The 24,293-nt window shown below is 53.4% G+C and overlaps 1 protein-coding gene across 6 annotated transcripts in view; it reads right to left on the reverse strand.

The window, feature by feature from the left end:
* SYNE3 (spectrin repeat containing nuclear envelope family member 3) overlaps positions 1–24,293 on the reverse strand; it is a 104,801-nt gene that overhangs the window by 46,513 nt on the left and 33,995 nt on the right. For all 6 annotated transcript variants that reach the window (XM_073895847.1, XM_073895846.1, XM_025869412.2 and 3 more), the window contains exons 2-6: positions 23,017–23,174; positions 13,639–13,811; positions 12,458–12,767; positions 4,694–4,855; positions 2,644–2,991 (exon numbers count right to left, since the gene is read on the reverse strand). In XM_073895847.1, coding sequence (XP_073751948.1) covers positions 2,644–2,991; positions 4,694–4,855; positions 12,458–12,767; positions 13,639–13,811; positions 23,017–23,160 — 1,137 coding nt within the window. In that variant the 5' untranslated portion in view covers positions 23,161–23,174. The remainder of the gene's footprint in view (positions 1–2,643; positions 2,992–4,693; positions 4,856–12,457; positions 12,768–13,638; positions 13,812–23,016; positions 23,175–24,293) is intronic.

Genomic DNA, 24,293 nt, shown 5'->3' on the forward strand with positions numbered 1-24,293 from the left:
CCCGACTGTTCCCTCATTGGTAAAATGGGGCCACCCCCTTGACCAGGCACTGGGTACAGAGCAGGAACCTGGCCGTACCCCTCCCCAGCTGCCCCCCATGCAACCTTGAGCCTTGGTCCAGATCCTCCACTCACAGGGACTAGTGAACCAGCCAGCCTCAGTCTTGGGCAAACCACAAGTGAACTGGGACCAGCGTGGAGCTCAAGGGCGCAAGCTCAGACGGATGGGAGGCAGCCGCTAGGGGCAGGAGGGAACACTGTATGGGCAGCGGGATGTGGAATCTGTCCACATCCAATCATGAAGCAAATGTAATGAAATTCGTACAAGTTTTCATAGAAGAGGAAGACACAACTGGTGTGTGTGAACTCGCAGTTTCCAAACCATTCACGAGGAAGCCCCGCACACCCGCTCCCAGGAAGGCTGGCCAGCCTGTGGACAAGAGAGACTTGGCCTTCTGCACCCACGATGTGGGCATCTTGAGTTTCTGGATTGCAGGGATGCCCGGGAGGGGGGCCATGTGAGGCAGCTGTGGTCGATGCTGCGTTAGCCACAAAACCGCTCTGATTTCAACTTCAGCTGCAAAAAGTCTCCCTGAAGCTGATGAATGGTCCTGCCCGGTCCGCAGGGGGATGCAACAGATCACTCCCCCCGCCCCCGGTTCTCTGTGGGGGCGGGTCTCGGGACTGGGACAGAGATCAGGACATCACGGCCAGCCTGAGCTCCAATGTCCTCGCTCCTGGTCCTTGCCTCTCACGATGCTAATTTGCTAAAGCTGGGAGTCTGAGCTGGTACAGCGGGTTAGAAGCATGTGCTCTGGAGTTAGACTGTCTAGGTTCAAGTTCAAATCCCTGCCTCCACCTGTAGGGTGCATAACCACAGGCAAGTCTTCAACTCATGAGTGCCTCAGTTTCCCCATCTATAAAAGGGGATCATGGCCGTGCCCCCTCCCGCCCCCCCGCTGAGGTTTGTCCAGCACTCAGCACATTGCATGCCAGGTAAATAACAACCGGACTGTGTCGGTTTGAAGGTGAACATGTAGCTCTTTCACCTGGGGTCCTGATACCACCACCTTCTCTGAAGTGGGCCTGTTTCTCAATAGAGGGAACAGTCCACATTTCCTTCTTGGTGCAAGACGGGATAAGTGCCCTCTACCTTTCCCCTGCTCTGCTGGGCCACAGCTGCTCCCGGCCGAACCAGGTGGGTTTCGTGGGCCTCGTCCCAGGGCACCCCGCCACTCCGAGGGCTGGGTTGGAGCAGGTCAGGTGTGTGTGCCTGCTTCTTCCTACAGAACACATAGTAAGTGCAAAAACAGCAACCGTGTGAATGCTCCCTTACGAACAAAAGTCTTGAGTCAGAAATTCCACACTTCCTTTCATTGATTGCGGTTAGTCACAGCTTGACTGTAATTGAGAAGACACTGGAACCAGGTGGGTCAGAGAGTTCACAGGGAGGTGGTCAGCCTCCTGCCTCAGGACAGGCTTCCTGACACACAGCCGGGCGCAGGCAAGAAGCTCTCGTGATGGGACAGAGGCAGGGCTTTCTAGGCTTTCCCTCCTGAGTTTGTCCTCTTTGAGAACTGGCTTTGGCAGGTGCTATGCTAAGCACTTGTTAAGCTTTCATGGGTTCATTCCTGTTGTGCATACAGCTGAGGTTTAAAGCACCTCTCCCAGGACCACGCAGGTAGCAAGGAGAGAACGCTGGACCTGCGCCCAGGCAGTCTGACCCGAAAGCCCCTGCCCTTGACCCCCGTGCTCGCCACCTCCACCTGTGCTGAGGTGGACAGTCCTAAAGAGGAAGCACGTTCCCTCTGGGCAAAGGTGGTCACTACAGTGGAATCTGGGCTGCTACGAGGCTCAGTGAGCCCTAAAGACTATGTGCCTTGTTTCTACCCACACAAACATATTTTTGCAGATGGGCAAGCATTAGAAGGAAGAGAAAAAATAGAACAACAATGCAGACTGGAGGTGGGATCTGGGTAGTTCTTCTTTTAGACATTTCCCCTAATGGTGCTAATGTGGAGCTAACCCAGTGAGTTAATATGTAAAGATAGGAGTGGGGGAGGATGTGAATCCTTATTTGGAAATCTCTCTGTCCATAAGTCAGACCTCCTGAGTGTGTACACGGGTGGGAGGAAGGCAAACGCAATCTGACTGCACGCTGTGTCTGGGTGGGAAGCCACGCCACCCTCCCAGGATGGGCATTGTCTGCTGGGTCTCCCCAGAACCCCATCATCTCTACGCTGAAGAACTTTCCCTCTGACCTAACTCTCCCTGCTCTGGTCTCAGGAAGTCCACCCCATATCTCACCACTGGGCAAGGGAATGGCAAACTCAAAGCCAATCCACCTCTGGTCTTATTTACCCTCTGACTCATCGTTTGATCCTGGGGATGTTGGGGGTGGGGGGGAGTGAAATCTCTCCAGGCCTCAGTTTCCTCATCTGGAAAATGGGTACAAGCACCCAACTTATATATTACACCCAGGGAACTCAGGTTACCAAAGATCCAGGGAAACCAAAGTGAGTGTACTTAAGGCTTAGCTTGATTCGCGCCCCCCACCCCCCCCAGGCAAGGGAGCTCCAAGTGGTGAGGCTCCGAGGCACACAGGGCACCTGGACAGTCCATGTCTTAGCCAAACGCTGCTTACCGAGTAGAGTCTCCAGCGGGCCACCAGCTCGTCCTCGGTCCCCGCCTTCGCTGCGGGTTCCAGGCCCTCCTTGGCCAGCCTCTGGAGGTCCTTCCTGAACTCTCCCAGCTCGGCTTCCAGCTGCCGCCACTGCTGCTCACTGGCCCCCATGGACCTGAGCTGGCCCTGCAGCCGCTCCTCCTCCTCCTCCCAGAGGACGCGCATCTTCTCCAGAACTCTGCGCATATCCTCCAGTCCCTCAGTGATCCTCTCTGCACCCAGAGGAGAGGTGTTCTGGATGACGCCCACAGCCTGTTCCTCCAGCCTCCTCAAGGACTTCTCACCCCGGGGAAAATCACTGGCGATGTCCTAAAGGGGGCGGGGGGGTGGTGGGGGCAGGACAGAGAAACACATGAGGGGAGAGAGAAAACATGGGCTGCATTTTCCTGAGCCCCGGGGAAGGTCATGCTAAACACCCATCCCTGATTCCCAGGTTAGGGTCCGGGGCGCCTTTCCAAGGAGTGGACTGTCTGCCTTCGTAGCACTGACTCATAAGGTGAGGACAGAATTCCCTTCCCGCATCTTTTATAGCCATTTGATTAAGTCAAGGAGAAAATCTCTATTGGGTCTTTCTGTCTTCAACCCTCTCTGACGTTTGTTGATCTTCCTTTTTACCGAGGACGGAGGCAGCCTCAGGCCCAGAGCCTTCGGCGGGCAGAAGTATGGAGCCAAAGAGAGCCTAGTGACCCCATTTGGTTTCATTATATTTATTTTATGGTTCTCTGCAAATTAGGAGTGAGTGCTGGTTTTCCATTCATGACAATGATGTAAATTTTCCCTTCAAATAAAATATTCATCCACTTTTAATTAAAAAAATTTATATAAACACCTTTAAATCTATTTTGTTTGAAAGTGCCTTCAAAATATTTCACTTTTTTATCGAAGTGTCAACGCATGGAGTCAAGTATATAGATCCTAAGCACTACTGTTCAGATGGTTTTGAGAAACATTCACACCCGTGTAGTCCATACTGTGATCAAAATGCAGAGCATTTCTAATACCCCAAAGGCTTCTAGAACTCCACATATCTGAAATCATAGAATATATTAGCTTTGGAACCTGGCTTCTTTCAGCAAAATGCCCTTCAGATTCTTCCATGTTGTTGTATATATTAGTACTTTATTTTTTTTTATTGTGAGTAGTATTCATATATATATGTGTGTATATATATATATATCTCCTGTTCATATGTATATTCATATATACATATATCTCTCCTGTTCCACGATATGTTTATCCACTACTCTGCTGATTAAAATCTGAGTTTGCTTTCAATTTGGAACTATTACAAATACGGTCCAATGAACATTCTCATACTAGTCATGTAAGATGTTTTTGGGTCATTGTTCATTGGTTTTTTTAAAAAAGAGTCACCTTAAGTACAAATATGAAATAAATGGTACAGGGGCTGTATATCTGTGGCAAAACTTATAACGTGGTCCTTGAATTACTGACGGTAATTAACACTCCCTTTACAGAGGATGTCAGAAGCTCATTCAAGGTCACAGCCATTCAGGAAGGCCAGAGTGGACCAAGCCTCTCACCACCACAGGCCTGATGCCTACGCCAGGGTTCCTTACCCGAGGCACACTGACACCTGCAGTGGGGTCACTCCACTGTGGAGGCTGCCCTGTGCGTCACAAGATGCGTCACAGCATCTCCGGCCTCCACCCACTAGATGCCATTAGCATCTCCACCCCCCACTGTAACCACCAAAAGGTATCTTCAGACATGGCTGGAATGTCCCCTATTTGAGACCCACTGGTCCAGACCATGCCGCCCTAGCCTTGGGTTTCCAAATGCCCTGCTGGCTCAGAGATTTCCAGAACGCAGCCGAAGCCCCAAACATATTGCACTAGATTCCATGCTTCTCATGTGGGGTCTGTGTGCCGTGGATTTTGTTATCTCCCGTGGCCCCCAGCATACCCTAGTAAACAAATGACAACACAGAGCCCCCGTTTCTGAGCATTTCCTCAGTGGCCCCCTCTGACTGAGACACAGCCCAGTTTACCTGCAGCATGGAGAGACAGTGCTGGGTGGACAGTTTGCAGCTCCGTCCCAGGCAGCTGTTCACCTTTTCCACCACCGCATTCAGCCACAGCTGGAACTCGTCCACATCTGCCTGGAAATCCTCATGCTCCCGGGTCATCTGCTCCAGCAGACTCACTCTGTCCTGTGGGAGGGGAGGAGAGTCACCACCTAGGAAGGTCCCCCCAGAGTGCCCCTGGCCTTCAAGGCCTGCCTGCGTGTGTGTGTGTGTGTGTGTGTGTGTGTGTGATGCAATCAACCCTCTGTCCTTTTGCCGAAGATAAAGACATCCCAGATGCTCTTCTCTACCTTATTAGAGTCAACCAAGAGACTCTTGGTCAAAGCATGTCCACACTGGGCCTGTCAACATGTTTTCCTGCCATATCCTGGGGGTAGCGCTCAAGACGGGGGCATTGTAACAACTCTTGCTACACAAAGCGATCACTGCAGCACTCGCCAAAGTGCCAGGACCGCTCAAGGAACTTGAGGTGCATTATCATCTCATTGAGCTCTCCTGCCCACCCCATCAGCTGACACTATTATTATCCTGGTTTGACAGATGGGGAAACTGAGGCACGGAGCGATGCCTCAGAGAGCACTTGCCCAAGGTCACCTGGGTAGGAAAGCACCAAGATTCAAACCCAGAAGGCAAGACTGGGCCAATGACATTTGTGCCCTGAGCCAGCCGTGTCTGTAGGGCATACAAATAAACAGCAGGCTGCCCCCATTTCCTCACAGGTACGGTGACAATCCCACTCCCGTTCTAACCACACAGGGACAAGATGGTGTCCTGAGGGCAGCTGTCATCGGGAAATAGCAGTGTCCCTGCTATAAGACCTGTGTCCCCAGGGACTCTGTTTCTCAAACATATCCCTGATCACACAGCCTCATTTCTCTAAAGCCCTCCATGGCTCCCCACTGCCCATAGGCCCAGATCTCAGTGCTGCAGCCTACGGGTCAAGGGCAGGGCCCTGCGGTCAACACCCTGGGCTCGGGAGCCCACTGCCCGCAACTTGAACCCTGGCCTGCCTCGTGCCTCAGTCTCTGCATCGGTGCATATGGTTAATAATAACAGTCCCCCACCTCACTGGGGTGCAGTGGGATTAAATGCAGAGCTCACACAACCCCAGTTGCACTGGGCAACTAGTCAGCACCTAATACCTGTGAGCCTTTGATTCCTGTCACTTGCTGTCCCCTGTGCTCTTGTCACACCCAACAGAGTGGGAGTGCGCAAGTGAGCAGCTCCGCCCAGATACACTGACTTCCAGGCCCCACCTCCTCCGACTTGGCCCGCTGCCCCCAGGCTCAGTAAGCGGCCTTCCCTCTGTCCTGTGCTTTCCTCCTGGCCTTGCCCACGCCTTGTCATCCGCTGCGAGAGCCAAGGGCTCCCGACGCACCAGGCTCTGGTTGACTTCCTCCCCAGGACCCGCGCAGGGTGGCTCTGTGAATGAACGCTTCCCTAAAGGCAGGAAGAAATCCACATGGAGGGTGGCCAGCAGAGAGAAGTTTTCAAAGGAGAGCCAAGAGCGAAAGAGGGGACTTCCTTTTCATAAGCACATGCTATGTGCCTAAAACCCTGGAACATGACAAGCACGATCTTAATTTTCCCAATGATGCCAAGCCTGCCCATTATGCAGATGTCCAGGCTCATGTTGGGAGGTCATGTAACTCTTGAAGGGCCTTCTAGACAAGATTGTAAATGGCCAGTGCCCAATTCCAAAATCACGGCTCTGATCCAGAGGTGGGCTGACTAGACAGTGGATGTTTTCGGCTTTATCCTCCCTGTGGTGTCTGGTGCAGCCAGTTACGTGCTAGGCTGTGGCTCACAAGCTGCCAGAGGCAAACACGTAAAGCAAGCTTGTATTCCAATAAAACTCAAATGTGGACACTGGAATGTGAATTTCGTATCATTTTCACATGTCCTGAAAGATTCTGCTTTTTTATTTTCCTCCCTTTAAGGAGGTAAAAGCCATTTTTAGCTCGCAGGCCGTACAAAATCAGGAGATGGGGCAGATTTGGCCCACAGGTCCTTGTTTGCTGGCTTCAGCTCTTACTTAGCCAGGGAGCCGGCCGTGTCCAGGAGGGCGCTGACCCTCTCCAAAACGGAGTCAAAAGTTCTCAAATGGGAAGTGTGGACAGACATGTGGATTCAGAAAACTTCCCTGCCCTTTGAGAAAGTCCTCACCACACCTGAAAATATGAATATTAATTCATTTAGACCTTTGCAACAACCAGGACAGGGAGGAGAAAATATCCCCATTTTAGAGATGGGGAAACCGAGGCACAGGACCAAGTCCTTCAGTGAAGAGCTGGGAGCCTCCCACTAACAGACAGAGGCTCAGAGCATCACCAGCAGCGCACAGCGGCTGCCTGAATTCCAAACGTGGACCAAGAGGCCATGGCCCTCTCCATCATGCCTCCCGTGCTGGCTCCCTCTTCCCGTGGGATTGTCTGCATCCATCAAAACCCTTCCAGAGCTGCCCCTGTCCCCGGGAAAGCTTTCATTTCTGAAAGTGGGTTAGGAATAACAAGCAGAGAATAAATGCGGGGCCCCGGTTGACGATGATGGTGATAAATGTTGTAGCGAAGCGAAGTCTCCCCCGGAATGAACTGGCCAGCGGCCCGGCGTGTGAGCAATGAGGTGCTAGCTGGCGCTTGGGAAACGCAGAGTAAATAAAAGCCTCCATGAGAGTGAGCAGACGCTGGGAGCCCAGCACAGCAGGCGTCCAGACCCACTCTGTGCCAGGCAGAACGATCACAGAGCACAATTCAGCCTCGGCCAGGCCGGCCCCGCTGCAGGATGACAGGGGTGACAAATGGGGGAGTCCTCAACCTTCCCTCATCAGACCGAGCAATTAAACCATTGGTGGCAGGCAGAGTTGTCAGGAATGTCAAAACCCAACCAATTAACAAGGGCGGCGTGGACTGATGCCTCTGCAAGCCTGCGCCAACCGCTTTGACTCATGGCCCAGATGCCAGACGGACACGCCCCCTTTGAGAGCCGCCTTGGGAAGCGGCGGGGGTGTGGGGGGGCGCGATGCTGCTGGGCGCCTGGCCCTTTCACAAAACATAATTGGTGGATTAAAAATAAAACTCATAGTAAACAAGCAGGACCCCACTGGCAACCAGCCTGCTCTATTCTTGACTCTTGAGGTCTGGAGTTGACAATATGCCATTGCTCACCCCAGAGCTTGGCCAGCAGATGGAGTCCTGGGACCTCCCTCCAGGGGGTGGCCACAAAGGCCACAGTCCAGAGGTGGCCCCCACAGTGCCTCGGTGTTCCTGTCCCCCGCAACACCAGTGGCTTTGCCAATGAGTATTTCGGAAGTCAAATATGGATTTTCAGGGGGTGAAAACTATGGCCTGCTAACTAGCTTGAGAAAGGTTGAAATGGACTCTTCACTGGGGAAAGGCAAGGTATTAATGCAAAGCATGTGCGCTACAGACTGAGTTGTGACCCCCCGATTCATAGGTTGAAGTCCTAACCCCCAACGTGTTGGTATTTGGAGGTGGGGCCGTTGAGACAGGGATCACTGGAGGTCACGAGGGTGGGGTCCCCAGGATGGGGTCGGTGCCCTTAAGAGAAGAGACAGCAGAAGCTTACTGCCCCCTCTCTCCGCCATGAGAGCAAGAAGGCAGCCATCCACAAACCAAGAAAAGGCCGCTCACCAGGCGCTGAATCTGCCAATACCTTGATCTTGGACTTCACAGCCTACAAAACCATGAGAAATACACTTGTGTTCTGGTGTTCTGGTACGGCAGCCTGAGCGGACTAGAACAATGCCACGGAGACCCACCCTGAGCACAGGCCTGGCTCCCTGGGGATTCTGACACGGCCCTTGTGCTGTCCCTGGGCTAGGAGCGTTTCAGCGGCCCACCCTGGGATGGCTTTCTTATCTGCCTTGGGAAAGCCTTCCATGCAAGGTGAGGTCTTTGTCCAATGTCCAAGGCAGGTGCCCAGGAGGCATGTGGACCATGAAGGATCTTCAGGGGCCCCAGGACATGCAGCGTTCCCCACCTTGCTTAGGATAGAGCTCGGGCATTTTCCTGTTGTCTAGGGCTGGAAGGCTGGGCTGTGTCCCGGGGCTTGGTGTGTGTTGGGGGGCTATATCCCATTCACTAATGAGGACCTTGGGGTTGGAAGTTAAATCTCTTACTAAGGACAGTGCCAAAGTTTGATTTGCTCGGTAAATTCTCAGTCTTCGGAAGCTCACGCCCCCCTCTAGAATCTGAAGGAAGCTATAGCTCTTCTCCCCAGCAAAATGCACTCATACAGGTTTGCGTATGACTTCAGAGGGCTCGCAGGGGCCTACCCCGGCCTCTCCCTACCCAGCACCTCTGGTCTGCTATGGCCCAGTCTGGGGGAGACAAGCAGCCACTCCACGGCTCACCAGCCCCTCCCCGTCCATGGGCTGACAGGGCCCCCCGTGAGTAGGAACAGAGCAGAGCTCCCAAGGCTCTGGTGGCCAGGAAGAGAAAATCCAGTGTCTGTGAGCTTCAGCCAACAGCTGGAAAAGCCAAACTGAATTTACTTCTCCACGCAGGATCAGGTCACCCTGCAAACACAGGAGCCCCCATGCTCCTGCCCTGCAGACCCTGCTAGCTGATCTCTGCCTCCTGGAAACCCCAGGAAGCACGGTGCTGCCTCCTCCAGGGGCTCCAAACCTCCCACTCACTGCTGCCTTCCCCTTTCTCCGCGTAACCCTCCCTGATGGGCACGGGGCCAGGACCTGAGGCACCACTGAGGGTAGAGCCTACCTCGAGCATCGCCTAGAACCTTCTGAGTCTTTCTAGTGGGACATCTAAGTGGGCCTGCCACTTAGATGTTTGTTTAAGTCTGCAAAATGGGCCCAGTCAAACCTGCTCTATCTACCACACGAGAAGGCTGCGAGGACCAAATGAGCCCAAAGACATGAAGAGACTTAGATGTCGCCAAGAAGAATCGTGCTTTATGATCTTTTGGATCCAATGAGGGGAGGGTCCCCCAGAGTGACCTTGAGGATCTCTAAGGTGACCATTTCCACACGTGGGCCAGGACTGGTGCTCACCTGGGGCCCCTGGCACGCCCCCTCCACACATGCGCGCGCACACATACGCACACACGTGTACACACACACACCCCCACACCCCCACAAGCCTAACTACTTTCCATTTCCTGTCCTCTGCATGCTGCAAAGGCTCTCTGCTGATTGACAGGAGCACTTGTTTCCTATAAAGTCACAACAAGAGGCCACGGGGGCAGGAACCTTCTCCGCCTGGGCCCCAGGGGCAGACCTGGAGAATCATGGTCCTTGCCACCACTCAGGATGTGGGGAGGGCCGACTGGCTACACATATGAGAGGCAGGCTCCCTACCCACGCTGCCCCTCCATTCTGGCCTGGACATAGCTGCCCCACAACCTCCTGTCCCTTCCCTCCGGGACCTTGGGAACTCTGTGCCGCCAGGCTGAAGGGCGGGGCTCTCATTCATTCAACAAACAGCTCCGGGCACCTGCTGTGTCTCAAGCTCCATGGTGGTTGCTATTTATTCTCATTGCTATTGAGAGTAGAGGTAAATTTCTATTGGGAGGCCATCTGGCAGTTTTCAAAGGGCTCACTTGTGAAACTCATTCAGTCCTCAGCCTGGTTGCAGGAGCCTGGTTGCAGGAGCCTGGTGGCAGGTAGGGTGAGCTGCCCCGAGGCCATGCAGCTGGGAAGCAGCAGAGCCTGGCTTGAACCCAGGTCCCTCCCCAAACATTCAGGGACCTCAGCCCTGTTCTTTTTTTTTTTTTAATTCTTTTTTCTTTTTAAAGATTTTTTATTTATTTATTTGACAGAGAGAGACACAGCAAGAGAGGGAACACAAGCAGGGGGAGTGGGAGAGGGAGAAGCAGGCTTCCTGCTGAGCAGGGAGCCCGATGTGGGGCTCGATCCCAGGACCCTGGGATCATGACCTGAGCCGAAGGCAGACGCTTAACGACTGAGCCCCCCAGGCGCCCCCCTCAGTCCTTGTTCTTGTCAGTGCATTCCAGGATCCCTCCCTCTTCGTTATAGGCCTGTTGCCCTTCAACTGTAATCAGGAAAGACCCAGCAATATGGTGGGCTAGAAAGCCTGAACACCCTTCCATGCCCGACAGCCAAAAATGCTGCACAAAATTTAACAAGCGTTGTTTAAACGCAGGCCTGTGTGTGCACACACCAAAGGAAGAGACATCGAGTGGACCACAAGCAAAGATTAGAGATTGCTAAACTCACAGGTGTGCGTGAGGTTTTCTTGGGTTTAGTGCTCAGGCTGGTGGAGGAAGTAAGACTTTGGGCCCAGAGGAGGCAATGCCAAATGTCAGAACCCTCAAGGGCGAACTAGAAAAATCTCCCCATATGCAAAATACAAGAAAGAAGAAGTCTGGGTTTCAGCTTGGGCTCTGGGATATAAATAAAACCAAAACAAATGAGAAAAACAATCACCTTTCAGAGTACCGAGCCAGGGGCCTCTCACATAATTTTGGCTTGGGGTTCAAGTTTAGAAACGGGAACTCCCCAGCAAACACACTGATATGAACAGAGGACTCATGAAGGTGACTTCCTGGGGGAGCCTGGCTGAAGCAAACACAGGCCACTCGGAGGGCCAGGCCCCAGCCACAGGGATCTACAGATAGAGTGCTGCTCGGGACGAGCTCACACCTCTAAACTACAAAGGCCCCAAGGAAATCATTCATCCCATCAGAAGACCCAATGGATGTCAGGTCAGGCTCTGGACTTCAGCTACCTGAACAATCTGATGGAGACTGTAAACTATGTATACTTAGAATGCTTACAGATGGAGCCCGTATCTGGAAGGAGGGCAAAATTTATACAATGAGAGAAAGAACAATGGAGGTAATTAAAAAAAAGAAAAATTAGAATTTCTCTAAAAAATACTCATAACTGAAATTGGTAACTCAACAGACTGGTTAAAAATCAAAGATATATGGGCCCATTGGACTCCGTGCTCAGCAGGAAGTCTGCTTGAGATGCTCCTTCTGCCTCTCCCTCTGCCCCTCCCCCTGCTCGCACACTTTCAATAAATAAATAAATAAATAAGATCTGTAAAAAAATAGTCAAGGATATAATGAGGTGTGGGTATGGGGACGAAGAATGGGCAGAAGGGTGGGGGAAGGTCCAAAGCGAGCAGAGAAGGAAGGGCTAGGGTGGTAGAAGGGAAGGGGGGGGAAGGAGAGAAGCCGGGCAAGGGCGAGCATCACACCATCAGTCAGTGTACACGTGCTAAGCACCACATGTGTACTCAGCGCTGGGCGGCACCAGGTGTATGGACGGTACACACAGGCTGATGGGTGGCTGAAGGCGGAGGGGTGGGTGGGTGAGTAGATGGAAGGCAGATGTGTGGTAGTGAGGTGGGTGGGCGAGTGCGTGGGCAGTGGGTGAATAGGAGCTTGGTTAGGCTGGTGGGAGATGGCTGGATGAGTGACAGATGGCTGGGAGGGTGGGTACAGAGAGATGGTTGGGGGGGATGGGGATGGGTAGTGGGGGGGTGGATAGCAAATGGCAGATTGGGTAGTTCAGCGGGGAGACAGATGGGGAGTGGGTAGGAGGGCGAGCACGTGGATGCATGGTGGTGGCCGCGGGGTGACTGGGTGTTGGGTGCATGCACAGTAGATGGCAAGTACGGGGCGGGGGTAGCTATTTAGGGAGCGAATGTGTAGCTGCATGGGTAAACAGTGGCAGATAACTGGATGCAGGGGTGAAGCTAGAGCCCCCCCCACCTCACGCACCTGGGCTTTGGCCTTCACCACACCGTACTCAGCCTTCATCCTCTTCTGGGCATCTTCGTCCACACTGGGGTCCCCGATCCTGTTGAACAGGGAGGCCGCCTCCTCCAGCAGCCGGTCCAGGAGTACGGCCTGGTTGCCCACGTTGTGCAGCAGCACCTGGGCGTGGCTCAGCTGCCACTGCTTCTCCTTCAGGCCCACCTGCAGCTCCACGGGGGCCTCCAGCACCACCATCATCTTCTGGAACCAGCGGTAGAACTCGTCTCGAGCCAGCAGGTACTCGCTCCAGTGTAGCCACACCCACTCGATGCGGCTGCAGACAGAGAGCGTGGGGCCATGATTCCCCATGTCTAATAATGTCCGGAGTGCAGCAGTATCTGGGGGCTTGTCCCCGGCTCAGGGGAACAGAAGGCTGGGGGCCTGTGTGTGGGTTCCAGAGGTGCCATGAGCTTGCTGCCTCTCCCTGCCTCTTCGCCCACCTCAGTTTCCCTGTCTGTAACATGGAGATGGCCCCATCTATCCAGCCCACATCAAACCACTTTGGAATTCTAGCAGACAGCACTGGGCCAAGTCACCCCAGCCCTCAACATTCTGGTTTCAGAAAGATGAAGGGGATGCTGGCGGCTCCTGTGTACCGAGGGCCTACTGTGCCTTGCCCTTGACATTTGTTATCCTCTGCCATCTTCTCGACCACCTTCAGGGAACACTTGATGACACCCCTTATCCAGATGAGGAGGCTGGCCGCTCAGAGAGGTCAAGTAACTTTCCCAAGACCGCACAGCAAGTAACCAGCAGAGCAAGGGGCAATCTCAGGTCTGTCTAACCCCCATCCCTCCTTGGCTCCCAGGTCTAGGCAGAGAATCTAGGCTGAATTGCTGGCAAGGCAATTTTCACTCCAGAGCCACTCTGCCATTCTGCTGGAGGATGAACACATGGCAAGTCTACTAAGAACTAATTGTTGGCAAAGCACGAGGGGACTCCCACTGTCTACTATCATCATTAAGCTTGAGTATAATTAGAAAGGGGCAGGCGGCGCTGGCCAAAATCCCAAGAGAACACTCTATTCCCGGCGATCCCAGGACTGGAGAAATGTCCCTTGGGCAGAGGCCCCAGGACAGTGTGGTGGCAGCCAAGGAGGGTCCCCAGCAGCTGCAAAGGCCTGCCAGGGTCCCCAGCCACCCTACCTGTGACAGTGAGTCATGTAGGTGACCGTCTCCTCCCATTGGGCTTTGATGTCCTTCAGCTGGGCCAGGATCTCGGGCTTCTGGTCCTCACGGCAACACGCCAGGAGGGCTTCAGCCACCCGGAGCACCAGGTCCACCTTCACGCGCCCCTCCGGCTCTAGCTGGCATAGTTTCTGTCGTGGACACAAAAGCCAGTTTCCAGGGGTCAGACAAAATACAAGCGGGCAGAGCCTTGGCAAGACAGTGGCATGTTGGCAAGAGCCAGGACTTGGAGGCCAGAGGGGCTGGGGTTCTCATTGTGGCTCCTGCATCCTTCTCCCGTGACTGTGGGCAGCCAGCTAACGGCCTTGAGGTTGGAAGCAGGGGGCCTCGGAGATGAGCGCACCACCACAGAGCTGATGATGTAACTTCCTTCCCTTCCCTACTTGGCCGCTTCCAGCTCTGTGAACTCAGACAGGTTGCATTATCAGCAGCCTGGCACCCTGGACTTGGTTTTCTCATTTGTAAAATGGGATCATTCATAGTACCTAGCTCCCAGATTTTTTTTTTTTTCAGTATGAAATGAGAAAATGCAAGGTGCATGTCACAGTGTGTGGGGCTGTGAGAATCTGCCTCGCAGGTGTACTGACGGGAGTGGGCTTGACCCAGGGCTGCTCCCTCCAGTGACCAAGCAGAAACACCAAGGCAGACCTGTTCCTATGGGCTTTTGGGCTCCTCTGATGGGTGACTGGTCCAGGAGGCTCCACGGCCTTGCCAGACTCCCTTAGATCCACACCGCAGTCCCAGACGCTCCCTGATCTCCTGGATTGGGGGGTCAGACCTGTATCAGACTGACCTCACCTCCCCAGCCTCATGGGGCTCCCAACTCGTTTTCTCTCACAGATGTTTCCCTATCAAACATCTTGAGCTTTTTTAAAAAAAAAAATTTTTTTTAAGTTAAATTCAATTTAAGGAACATATAGTGTATTATTAGTTTCAGAGGTAGAGTTTAGTGATTCATTAGTTGCATTTAACACCCAGTGCTCATTGCATCACGTGCCCTCCTTAATGCCCATAACCCGGTTACCCATTCCCCCACCCACCTCCCCTCCAGCAACCTTCAGTTTGTTTCCTATGATTAAGAGTCTCTCATGGTTTGTCTCTGTTTTCTTCTTATTTTATTTTTCCTTCCCTTCCCCTATGTTCACCTGTTTTGTTTCTTAAATTCCACATATGAGTGAGATCATATGATAATTGTCTTTCTCTGATTGACTTATTTCGCTTAGCATAATACCCTCTAGTTCCATCCACGTTGTTGCAAATGGCAAGATCTCATTTTTCTGATGGCTGAGTAATATTCCATTGTATATATATTACCACATCTTCTTTATCCGTTCATCTGTCGATGGACATCTTGGCTCTTTCCACAGTTTGGCTATTGTGGACATTGCTATAAACACTGGGGTGCATGTGCCCCTTCAGATCACTACATTTGTATCTTTACAGTAAATACCTGGTAGTGCAATTACTGGGTCATATGGTAGCTCTATTTTTGACTTTTTGAGGAAGCTTCCAGAGTGGCTGCACCAGCCTGCATTCCCACCAACAGTGTAGGAGGGCTCCCCTTTCTCCGCATCCCCGCCAACATCTGTCGTTTCCTGACTTGTTAATTTTAGCCCTTCTGACTGGTGTGAGGTGGTATCTCATTGAGGTTTTGATTTGGATTTCCCTGATGCCGAGCGATGTTGAGCACTTTTTCATGTGTCTGTTGGCCATTTGGATGTCTTCTTTGGAGAAGTGTCTGGGCATGTCTTCTGCCCATTTCTTGACTGGATTTTGTTTTTTTGGGTGTTGAATTTGATAAGTTCTTTTAGATTTTGGATACTAGCCCTTTATCTGATAAGACATTTGCAAATATCTTCTCCTGCTCTGTAGGCTGTCTTTTGGTTTTGTGGACTGTTTCCTTTGCTGTGCAGCAGCTTTTTATCTTGATGACGTCCCAACAGTTCCGTTCTGCCTTTGTTTCTCTTGCCTCTGGAGACCTGTCTAGCAAGAAGTTGAGCAGCCGAGGTCACTGAGGTTGCTGCCTGTGTTCTCCTCTAGGATTCTGATGGATTCCTGTCTCACATTTAGGTCTTTCATCCATTTTGAGTCTATTTTTGTGTGTGGTGTAAGGAAATGGTCCAGTTTCATTCTTCTGCATGCGGCTGTCCAATTTTCCCAACACCATTTGTTGAAGAGACTGTCTTTCTTCCATTGGACATTCTTTCCTGCTTTGTCGAAGATTAGTTGACCATAGAGTTGAGGGTCCATTTCTGGGCTCTCTATTCTGTTCCATTGATCTATGTGTCTGTTTTTGTGCCATTACCATACTGTCTTCATGATTACAGCTTTGTAATAGAGCTGGAAGTCTGGAATTGTGATGCCTCCAGCTTTGGTTTCCTTTTTCAACATTACTTTGGCTATTTGGGGTCTTTTCTGGTCCCATACACAGTTTAGGATTGTTTGTTCCAGCTCTGTGAAAAAATCATGATGGTATTTTGATAGGGATTGCCTTGGTAGCATCGACGTTTTAACAATATTTATTCTTCCAATCCATGAGCATGGAATGTTTTTCTATTTCTTTGTGTCTTCCTCAATTTCTTTCATAAGTGTTCTATAGTTTTTAGAGTACACATCCTTTACCTCTTTGGTTAGGCTTATTCCTCGGTATCTTATGGTTTTTGGTGCAATGCATGTAATGGGATCCATATAATTTGGTGCAACACATATAAATACATGATTTCTCTTTCTTCTGCTTCATTGTTAGTATACAGAAATGCAACCGACTTCTGTGCATTGATTTTATATCTTGCGACTTTGCTGAATTCCTGTAGCAGTTCTAGCAATTTTTTTGCTGGAGGCTTTTGGGTTTTCCACATAGAGTATCATGTCATCTGCAAAGAGTGAAAGAGTGATTTCTTCTTTGCCAATTTGGGCGTCTTTTGTTTCTTTTTGTTGTCTGATGCTGAGGCTAGGACTTCCAGTACTAAAACATCTTGAGCTTTTAATCTCATCTTGGCATTGGCCTCTTGGAGGACCCAGACTAAGACACCATGTCTAGCAACTAGTACGCCTCGGATTAACATCAGCTCTTCTCCTTATTGATTGGTATTACCTACTTCTTTGGCCACTAAAGCGTGGTCTCTGCAGTAGAAGTACAACTGGATTCCAATGCCAAAGCCACTCCTTCCTACCTGAGTGACCTTCATCATGGTACTTAGATTCTCCAGGCCTGTGAAATGTGGGCCTTATGCCACCCAGGGTCCTGGTCACATTCCCTGATGCAGGGAGAGCCCCAGGGCACACCGCCTGGCCACGTTCCACTGTCAGCCACTAACTAACTGTCCACTGTTAGTACTGTCTTTTCCCACCTTTGATTCCTGTTCACTGACAGCACATTTGCTTACAGCTCAAGCTCTGTTGCCCAGCCTGTCTCCCTGGGGGCTGGAGCCAGCCTTCTCAGTATGAAATCCCAGGGGGCTGGCCGTCTCTGACCCTTCTCTGTGGTTGGCACCGGGACCAGCTGGGGGGAGCCAGATGCCACTTCACTGATAGCTGTCACTGGATCACTCTGGGCCTCCCTTTCGCACCCTGAGATAGTGATAACAATCCCCACTTTGTCTACCTCATAGGGTTATACCGTTAATTTTCAAAAATACAGTTACTTAAAACATTGATGGGTTAGTATACTTTGTAAACGGTTGAGCTATGCTGTAGATCCTTTTCCAACATGTGCAAATGGGCAGTGGTGTCAATCCTTGTCACCTCATAGGAGAATGGTTACCGATGATGATGATGATGATGATAGAGAGGGGCTTCCCCTCCTCCCCGTGTTATCAAAGAGAGACATTAAACAAGCTCCTTCCACAGGCTGTCTCTGTGGTCTATGAGTGTGGGGGTGGGGGGATGGGGAGAATGGAGAGCAGGGAGCTACCCCAAGAGGGGGAGAGAGGTTTCGTTTGCTTTTGGGCCCGGCCAAGCAGTGGGATACAGCAGGGCCCCAGAGGGTCATGGCTGTAGCAAGAACCCAACAGAGACACCGAGTCCCGCTCAGCAGCAGGGAGCGATGTGGAAGACAAAGATACTCTAGTGATTAGCGTGGACTAAAGATCCAAGGGCCCCTGCGGTTTGTTCTGGGCCGAGCGAGATTACCCACGCCCTGCACAGAACATTTCACATCACTCAGGAGCAGGGGTCCCACGGTGAGGCTCGGGATTTCTTACCATCCCATGAGCTTGACTCTGATGAAGGACCTGAGATTTCTGACCCCCGGCGTCGAGGAGGAGACAGAATGCGCACACCCCAAGCTCACAAGAGAGGTGCCATGGTAACAGCAGTTTTATAGACAAGGGCACTGGGAACCCACAATAACCTGGAGCTTTGGGGGACAGTTCTCTGCAGCAGTTGGAGCGGCCTCCCCATACCTGCTGCCCAAATGAGGCTCTGTCAGTATCTAGCTCCATAAACCCAGGGAGCCAACAGTTGTGGGGGAAGACACTGAGCTCAGTCTCTCCGTCACCCCCAGAGACAGCAAACCAGCCAGGCCTGGAAAGTCCCCTTGAGGACCACGGCCCTTTTCCCACAGCCTAGTGTCCTGACGGTGTGACCTCCCCTAGGCCTCTGGCCCTTTGCTCTCCTGCCGCCCCTGCTCAGACAGGTGCAGGATGGACGGAGGGGACATGGCAGACCCCCTGATCCACTGCCCTTTGCAGGGGAGTGAGTCTGTGGCTTCCCTACCAAAGAGAGGAGAGGCCAGGCCCAAAGGCGGACAGAACACCAAGCCCTTCCTGGCCCAAAGCAGAAACCTCTGCCCCTAAACCAAAATAGCAACCAATGGGATATTCACTGTTGGCCTGGGGCCAGGAGGCTGGGCCTAAGCCTTTAAGGAGAAGATTCCACCTTCCTTCACCGCTGTCATGATTACACTCTCTTGCTGGTGGGAGGTTCTTTTATAGCTGATGGAGGGCAAGATCCAGGAGTGCTTGGCAGGAGCGACTAGCCAGCTGGGAAGGGGTACTTGACCTGCAGCCACAGAATGATCCTGCTTGGAAGGAGCCAGTGAGGGCTACAGTCAGGTGGGGGTTGGATGGAGGGAAAACCTCAGGGGAGAGAAGAACAACTAGATCAGGAAGGCTGGAGGAATGGGGTTAGTCAGAGCTTTCCCCAGTGCAGCCAAGACGAGGCAGGAACTGCGCTGGGTACTATGCTCAGTACCATGCTGGGCACTATGTGCAGTACTGTGCTGGGTACTGAGTTGGGCACTGTGCTGGGTATTATGCTGGGCACTCAGTGGGTACTATACTGGGCATTGTGCTGGACAATGTGTTGAGTACTATGCTTGGTACTGAGTTGGGCACTGTGCTGGGTACTATGCTTAGTACTATGCAGGGTGCGGAGTTGAGCACTGTGCTGGGTATTGCGCGGTACTATTCTGGGTACAATGCTGGGTACCATACTGGGTACTATTCTCAGTACTCTGCTGGGTACTGTGTTGGGCCCTGGGGTCCAGGTTGAACAAATAAGGCCGGGCACTTGCAGGCTGTGGTGGGGTCTGCAGCCAAGAGCACAGAGGACTGCAAACGGGCCACAGACACCGCAAAGTAATGATTGGAGCTCCAAGGAGGAATGTGGGGAAACCCAGGGAGGCTTTTTGAGGAGGTGGCACTGGCACCAACTCTTAGCGACATGGCAGCATCTGCGACAGGGGCTTGAGCAGAGGCAGAGAAGCACAATGTGTCCGGCATTTGGAAGCCAAGTCCTAGGAAATGCATCCTGTCTCCGACCACAGAGGGGGGGGCCTGGAAGCCAGCTAGGAAGCAGCTCGGCGGAGGCGAGGCCCCGAGTGCAGGGCCACGGAGGCTGGGAACCAGAGGGCAAAGAGACGAGATGCCGGGACCTGGGGGACCAGCTCCTGGAGGCTCGGGCCCAGGCGGGGAGGGTCGGCATGCACCTATCCCTGCATCGAAACCACGAGAAACTACCTCAGCCACTGGGCCGGCTCTGCCAGGGGGGCCTGCAGTTGGCCAAGGGCCCCAGTAAGTCATTCGCCTCCATGTTCCGTCCCTCCCACCGGGCGGCTACCTCCATGCGCACCTCCACCCCAACAAGCTGAAGCTCCAGGTGCTCCAGAAACTCTCCTGAGGCGCCACGGCCACACGGGGATTCGAACCCCAGCCTGCCAGAGCCCTATTTCCCAGAGCAACACTCTCTCCAGTCTCCCTTCCCAGAAGGCTTCCACCACCATGAGGGTCCTTGAGCTGCACAAGGGGGAGGGGGCTCTTCCTGCACTTTGCAGGAGGGCGCGGGACTCACTCCTGGCCACAGAGCTATGAGGCATCACAGCGGGATTGGAACTCACATCCTGGCTGCTCTAGCAAACAATTACCAGGAACGCACATCACTGAGCTGGTGGGGGGGGCGCGCCCACAAGGGAGACCCCCAGGCCCCAGAGAGGGGTCCCATGGATTAGAGAGTTGGAAAAGTCCCTAGCTGCTCCCTTCACCAGATGGCAAGAGCGAAAGGTTTTCTTTCTTACTGCGAAATTGGTTTTGAAATGTCAACGCCCAGAAAAGAGCATGCCTGAGCCCCGTGGGAGAGCCAGCGGTGAAGGACCCAGGACAGGATGCCTCCGCCTAGGCTCCAAGTCAAGTCTCTGGGCCAGGCAAGGGCTCTTCCTACGGACCACCCTCGCCTCGGAGGAGGGTAATGACCTGCTGGTGTAAGGGTCCAAGGTCCAAAGGGATGAGTACCCTGAGACAGCGAGTATATATGCAGGGCTGTGGTGCTCCAGGACGGAGAGCATCAGGAGCTGGGGCACGGTGGGGGGGCTGGGGGGGGTGCTTCATTTCACAAGCACACCCACACCCACGCTCAATAAACAGGAGACTCATGCTTGCTGGGGGTGGGGCGCGGGGGGCGGAGACAGTGCTGGAGCAGCTGAGGCCAGAAAACAGGGTTGTGTAGGGCGTGGCAGACTTTGACACCAGGTGACGTTTGGTTTTCCTTTGGTGGGCAATGGGGAGCCACGGAAGGTTTTAGAGGAGGAGAATAACATCGATAACATCAGGACACCCTGTGTGCTGTGGATTATGTGCATACCTGTCCCCCTTTATGTAGTGAGCCCTGGAGTAAGGTGGACCTCGCCTGCCTCCACTGCCCCAGGCCCCCTCATGGGGATGGCCAGTGATGCTCTGGACTCAGCCCTGGGTTCAAGCGCTGACGAGATCAATTTCTGGAGTTTTGGCTCATCACTGTGTCTAGGAATCACATTTTGTTATTGAAAAGTAGGGACAATAAAACCACATTCACAGGACTTTTGTAAAATTAAACATAAAAGCGGAAAGGGCAGCCCCGAGCATGTAACAGGTGTCGAATGAATGTCGGGTCCCCTCTCTCGGTGATCTGGGAGGACTAATCATTGCATAAATGCCTCCTGGTGGCAATAATAATGCTGCTGATGAGAAAGGCCAAGTCTGACATGGGAAGGGGCTTCAGGCTGCCAACTCCTCTCCAATGGGAGAATCCTTCAACCCCTGACCATCTGAATTTCCAATCCACCATCCCCTGTTGCAGAACAGACGTCCAAGCCCCTTGGCTTGCTGTTTCAGGCTGTCACCCTCTGACCCCTAACCACCTCTCTGGCCCTGCCCCCTGCCTCTGCCTGATGCTCGGTGCTACCCCAACACTAGCCTTGTTGGGACTCTGAGCATGCGCTTTGGGCTCTGCCCACCTCCAGGCCTTTCCTGCACTGCTCCCTCTGCCTGGAGGCCCCTCCTCCCCACCCTCACCCCTGCATCCCCCGACCTGACTACCTCCTCAACAGGTAGTTGAGATGTTTAGCAGTTTACTGCTTCAACAGTAAAGTCACTTGTCCCCAGAGGCTTCCCTTGGAGCCCTGGGTTCTCTGCTCACTTCACCGTCCCATTGGGAGGCCTCTGATCACATGACTTAAAAGTCTTCCCGCCTTTCTGCTATGATGGTCACTTGGTGGGCGGGCTTTAACCAGCCCCATCAAGCACTTGTTCTTGGTTGTCCTAGAAGGTCACGTGGCCCAGGATGGTGAGTGCTCAGATGGCGCCCACCAGGAGGCAGGCGACGTTCACCGCGGGGAGAGGCAGGCCCTTCCACGCCTACCCTGCAGGAGCAGGGCTGTATTTAATTAAGGTGTGTGTCGGGAGCAACCTGAGGGCAGGGGACAGGAACGAACCGATTACCTGGGGGTCCCAAGGTCATGGTCCAAGGCCTGAGACAGGGGAGGCTAGTGAAAAATGTGACTCCACCAGAGTCAGGCCAGTGAAGGCATGAGAAGCACCATTCTGAGATAATTAGCACCATCCCTTTCTAGAAGGGAAGTAAATGGAAGCCCAACAGCAAGTGACTTGCAGGGACTCACACAGCCAGCAAGAAGCAGAGCTGGGATTTGAACCCAAGATGTCCAGACTCCATAGCCTGTCCTCACTCAAATCCAGTGAGCTGTTCTATTAAACAGAATGTCCAAGAAACCAGAACGTATGCTCTCTGCCCTGCCAGGCACAGTTTTATTGTGAATACCCGTCTCTGGTCATTGAGGAGCACATGACGCTGCAGGGAAGCAGAAAGCTCATCTGACAAGGACTCAGAAAATTCAAATTCCAGGAACATCCCAATGGATGTGACCCGAGAGATGTGTCAGTCCCGGCTTTGCTCACAGATGGGAAACGGAGGCCCAGAAAGGGGTAGGGACTTGGCCAAGGTCACACAGCACTTTAGCATCCTCATGGAGACTATAACCCAGGTCTCTGATTCATGCCCATGTTCTTCCCCCTTGTTCCCTGGCCTGGAGCAGAAATCCTTGGATGGGGGCCCCATAATGCCAGGCCCTGGGCACCAGCTCTTCTAGTAGGCCTAGCACCACAGCCCTGAGCCCTGCCTTGTGGGGAGCAAGGCCAGACCCTGGCCCTGGGGTCACTTCTCACTGGGCAGAACCCCTTCTCCACCCTCCTGAAGGCCCACCTGGACCACCCAGGCCTGGCAGGGACCTTAGGCCCAGGGACGCAGGGAAGCAGGAAGACACTGGGGACCCAGCTGGCCGCATGGTGCCTCTGCCGGGACAGAAGAACCAGACGGCCACTGAGAAAGTGTGTTCCCAGGACCAGCAGCAGCGCATCACCCGGAGCACGTTAGCGATGCCGTGATGGGGCCTCTGACCTCCTGGATCAGAATCTGCGCTCAAACCCAAATCCACGGGAGATTCCAACACATCAAAGTTTGAGAAACACCCCTTCCATTTAACAGCCCGGAAACCTGAGGCCTGAAGGGGGAGTGACACGGCGAGGCCACGGGGCTACGGAAGCCATGGAAACCACGGCTTCTGCATACCTCAGTCTCCCGCAGCCTGGCCTCCAGGGCCGCCCGGGGCCCCTGGGTGTTGTCGTTGAACTGTAGTCGCTCCTGCATGGCCTTCATCCACTCCCGGGCATCCTCCACGCTCCTGTCGAAGCCCTCCTGGGGTGGCTGAGTCATGGCAGCTGCAGGGGCTGAAGGCAGGACCACATGAGATCAGGCCGGCGGGCGAGAACGCAGGGCGGCGTGGGGGGTGGGGGAGGGGGGACCGACGCTGGGGACAGACCCACACCCCACCAGCGCCCCTCCTGCTGCTCCCACTCGGCTGCACAGTCCTCCAAAGGGCCATGGAGAGCAGGTCTCTCCTGCGGCTAAGCAGGGAGAGCGGGCCCAGGGCGCTGGGCTGGCAAAGATTCTCTCTGGCCTCTCAGCTTCCCTGCTCCCCTCTCACTCCACCTGGGGACTCAGGACCGGCCCTCTTCTGTCTCTGTGAGTTGAAGCGCCTCCAAAAGAGAATCCCAAAACACATACATGTAATCTGAGATGTCCATGACGCATAATGATCCATGATCTGAATGGATCAAGAAGCCTCAGCTGAAGAAATAATTTTTGGCATCGGCCAAGCCGAGTCCAGCCCCAGAACCTCACCTGAATATTACGATCTCAGGGCTGTGGACAGCCAGGTTAGCAGCGGTCTTGTTGCTAGTTTGCCACCAACTTGGGTCCACGGCGGACAATCGCTGGTGTTTTTCCCCTGAGCCACAGACCACCTAGCTTGTGGCAGCCACGGACAATCAACTGACCTTGCACTTGAGATGAGCCCCACCTGCTCTGGCCACCTTTGGGGAAGGCCTAGCACCACAGGCCCTGAGCCCTGCCTTGTGGGGAGCAAGGCCAGACCCTGGCCCTGGGGTCACTTCTCACTGGGCAGAACCCCTTCTCCACCCTCCTGAAGGCCCACCCGGACCACCCAGACCTGGCAGGGACCTTAGGCCCAGGGACGCAGGGAAGCAGGAAGACACTGGGGACCCAGCTGGCCGCATGGTGCCTCTGCTGGGACAGAAGAACCAGACGGCCACTGAGAAAGTGTGTTCCCAGGACCAGCAGCAGCGCATCACCCGGAGCACGTTAGCGATACCGCGATGGGGCCCACTCTGACCTCCTGGATCAGAATCTGCGCTCAAACCCAAATCCACGGGAGATTCCAACACATCAAAGTTTGAGAAACACCCCTTCCATTTAACAGCCCGGAAACCTGAGGCCTGAAGGGGGAGTGACACGGCGAGGCCACGGGGAGCAGGCCTGGATCCCCC

The sequence above is a fragment of the Callorhinus ursinus genome, unplaced genomic scaffold (assembly GCF_003265705.2).
Source record: "Callorhinus ursinus isolate GAN/ISIS: 27379988/994484 unplaced genomic scaffold, GSC_fseal_2.0 scaffold8, whole genome shotgun sequence".
Taxonomy (NCBI): Eukaryota; Metazoa; Chordata; class Mammalia; order Carnivora; family Otariidae; genus Callorhinus; species Callorhinus ursinus.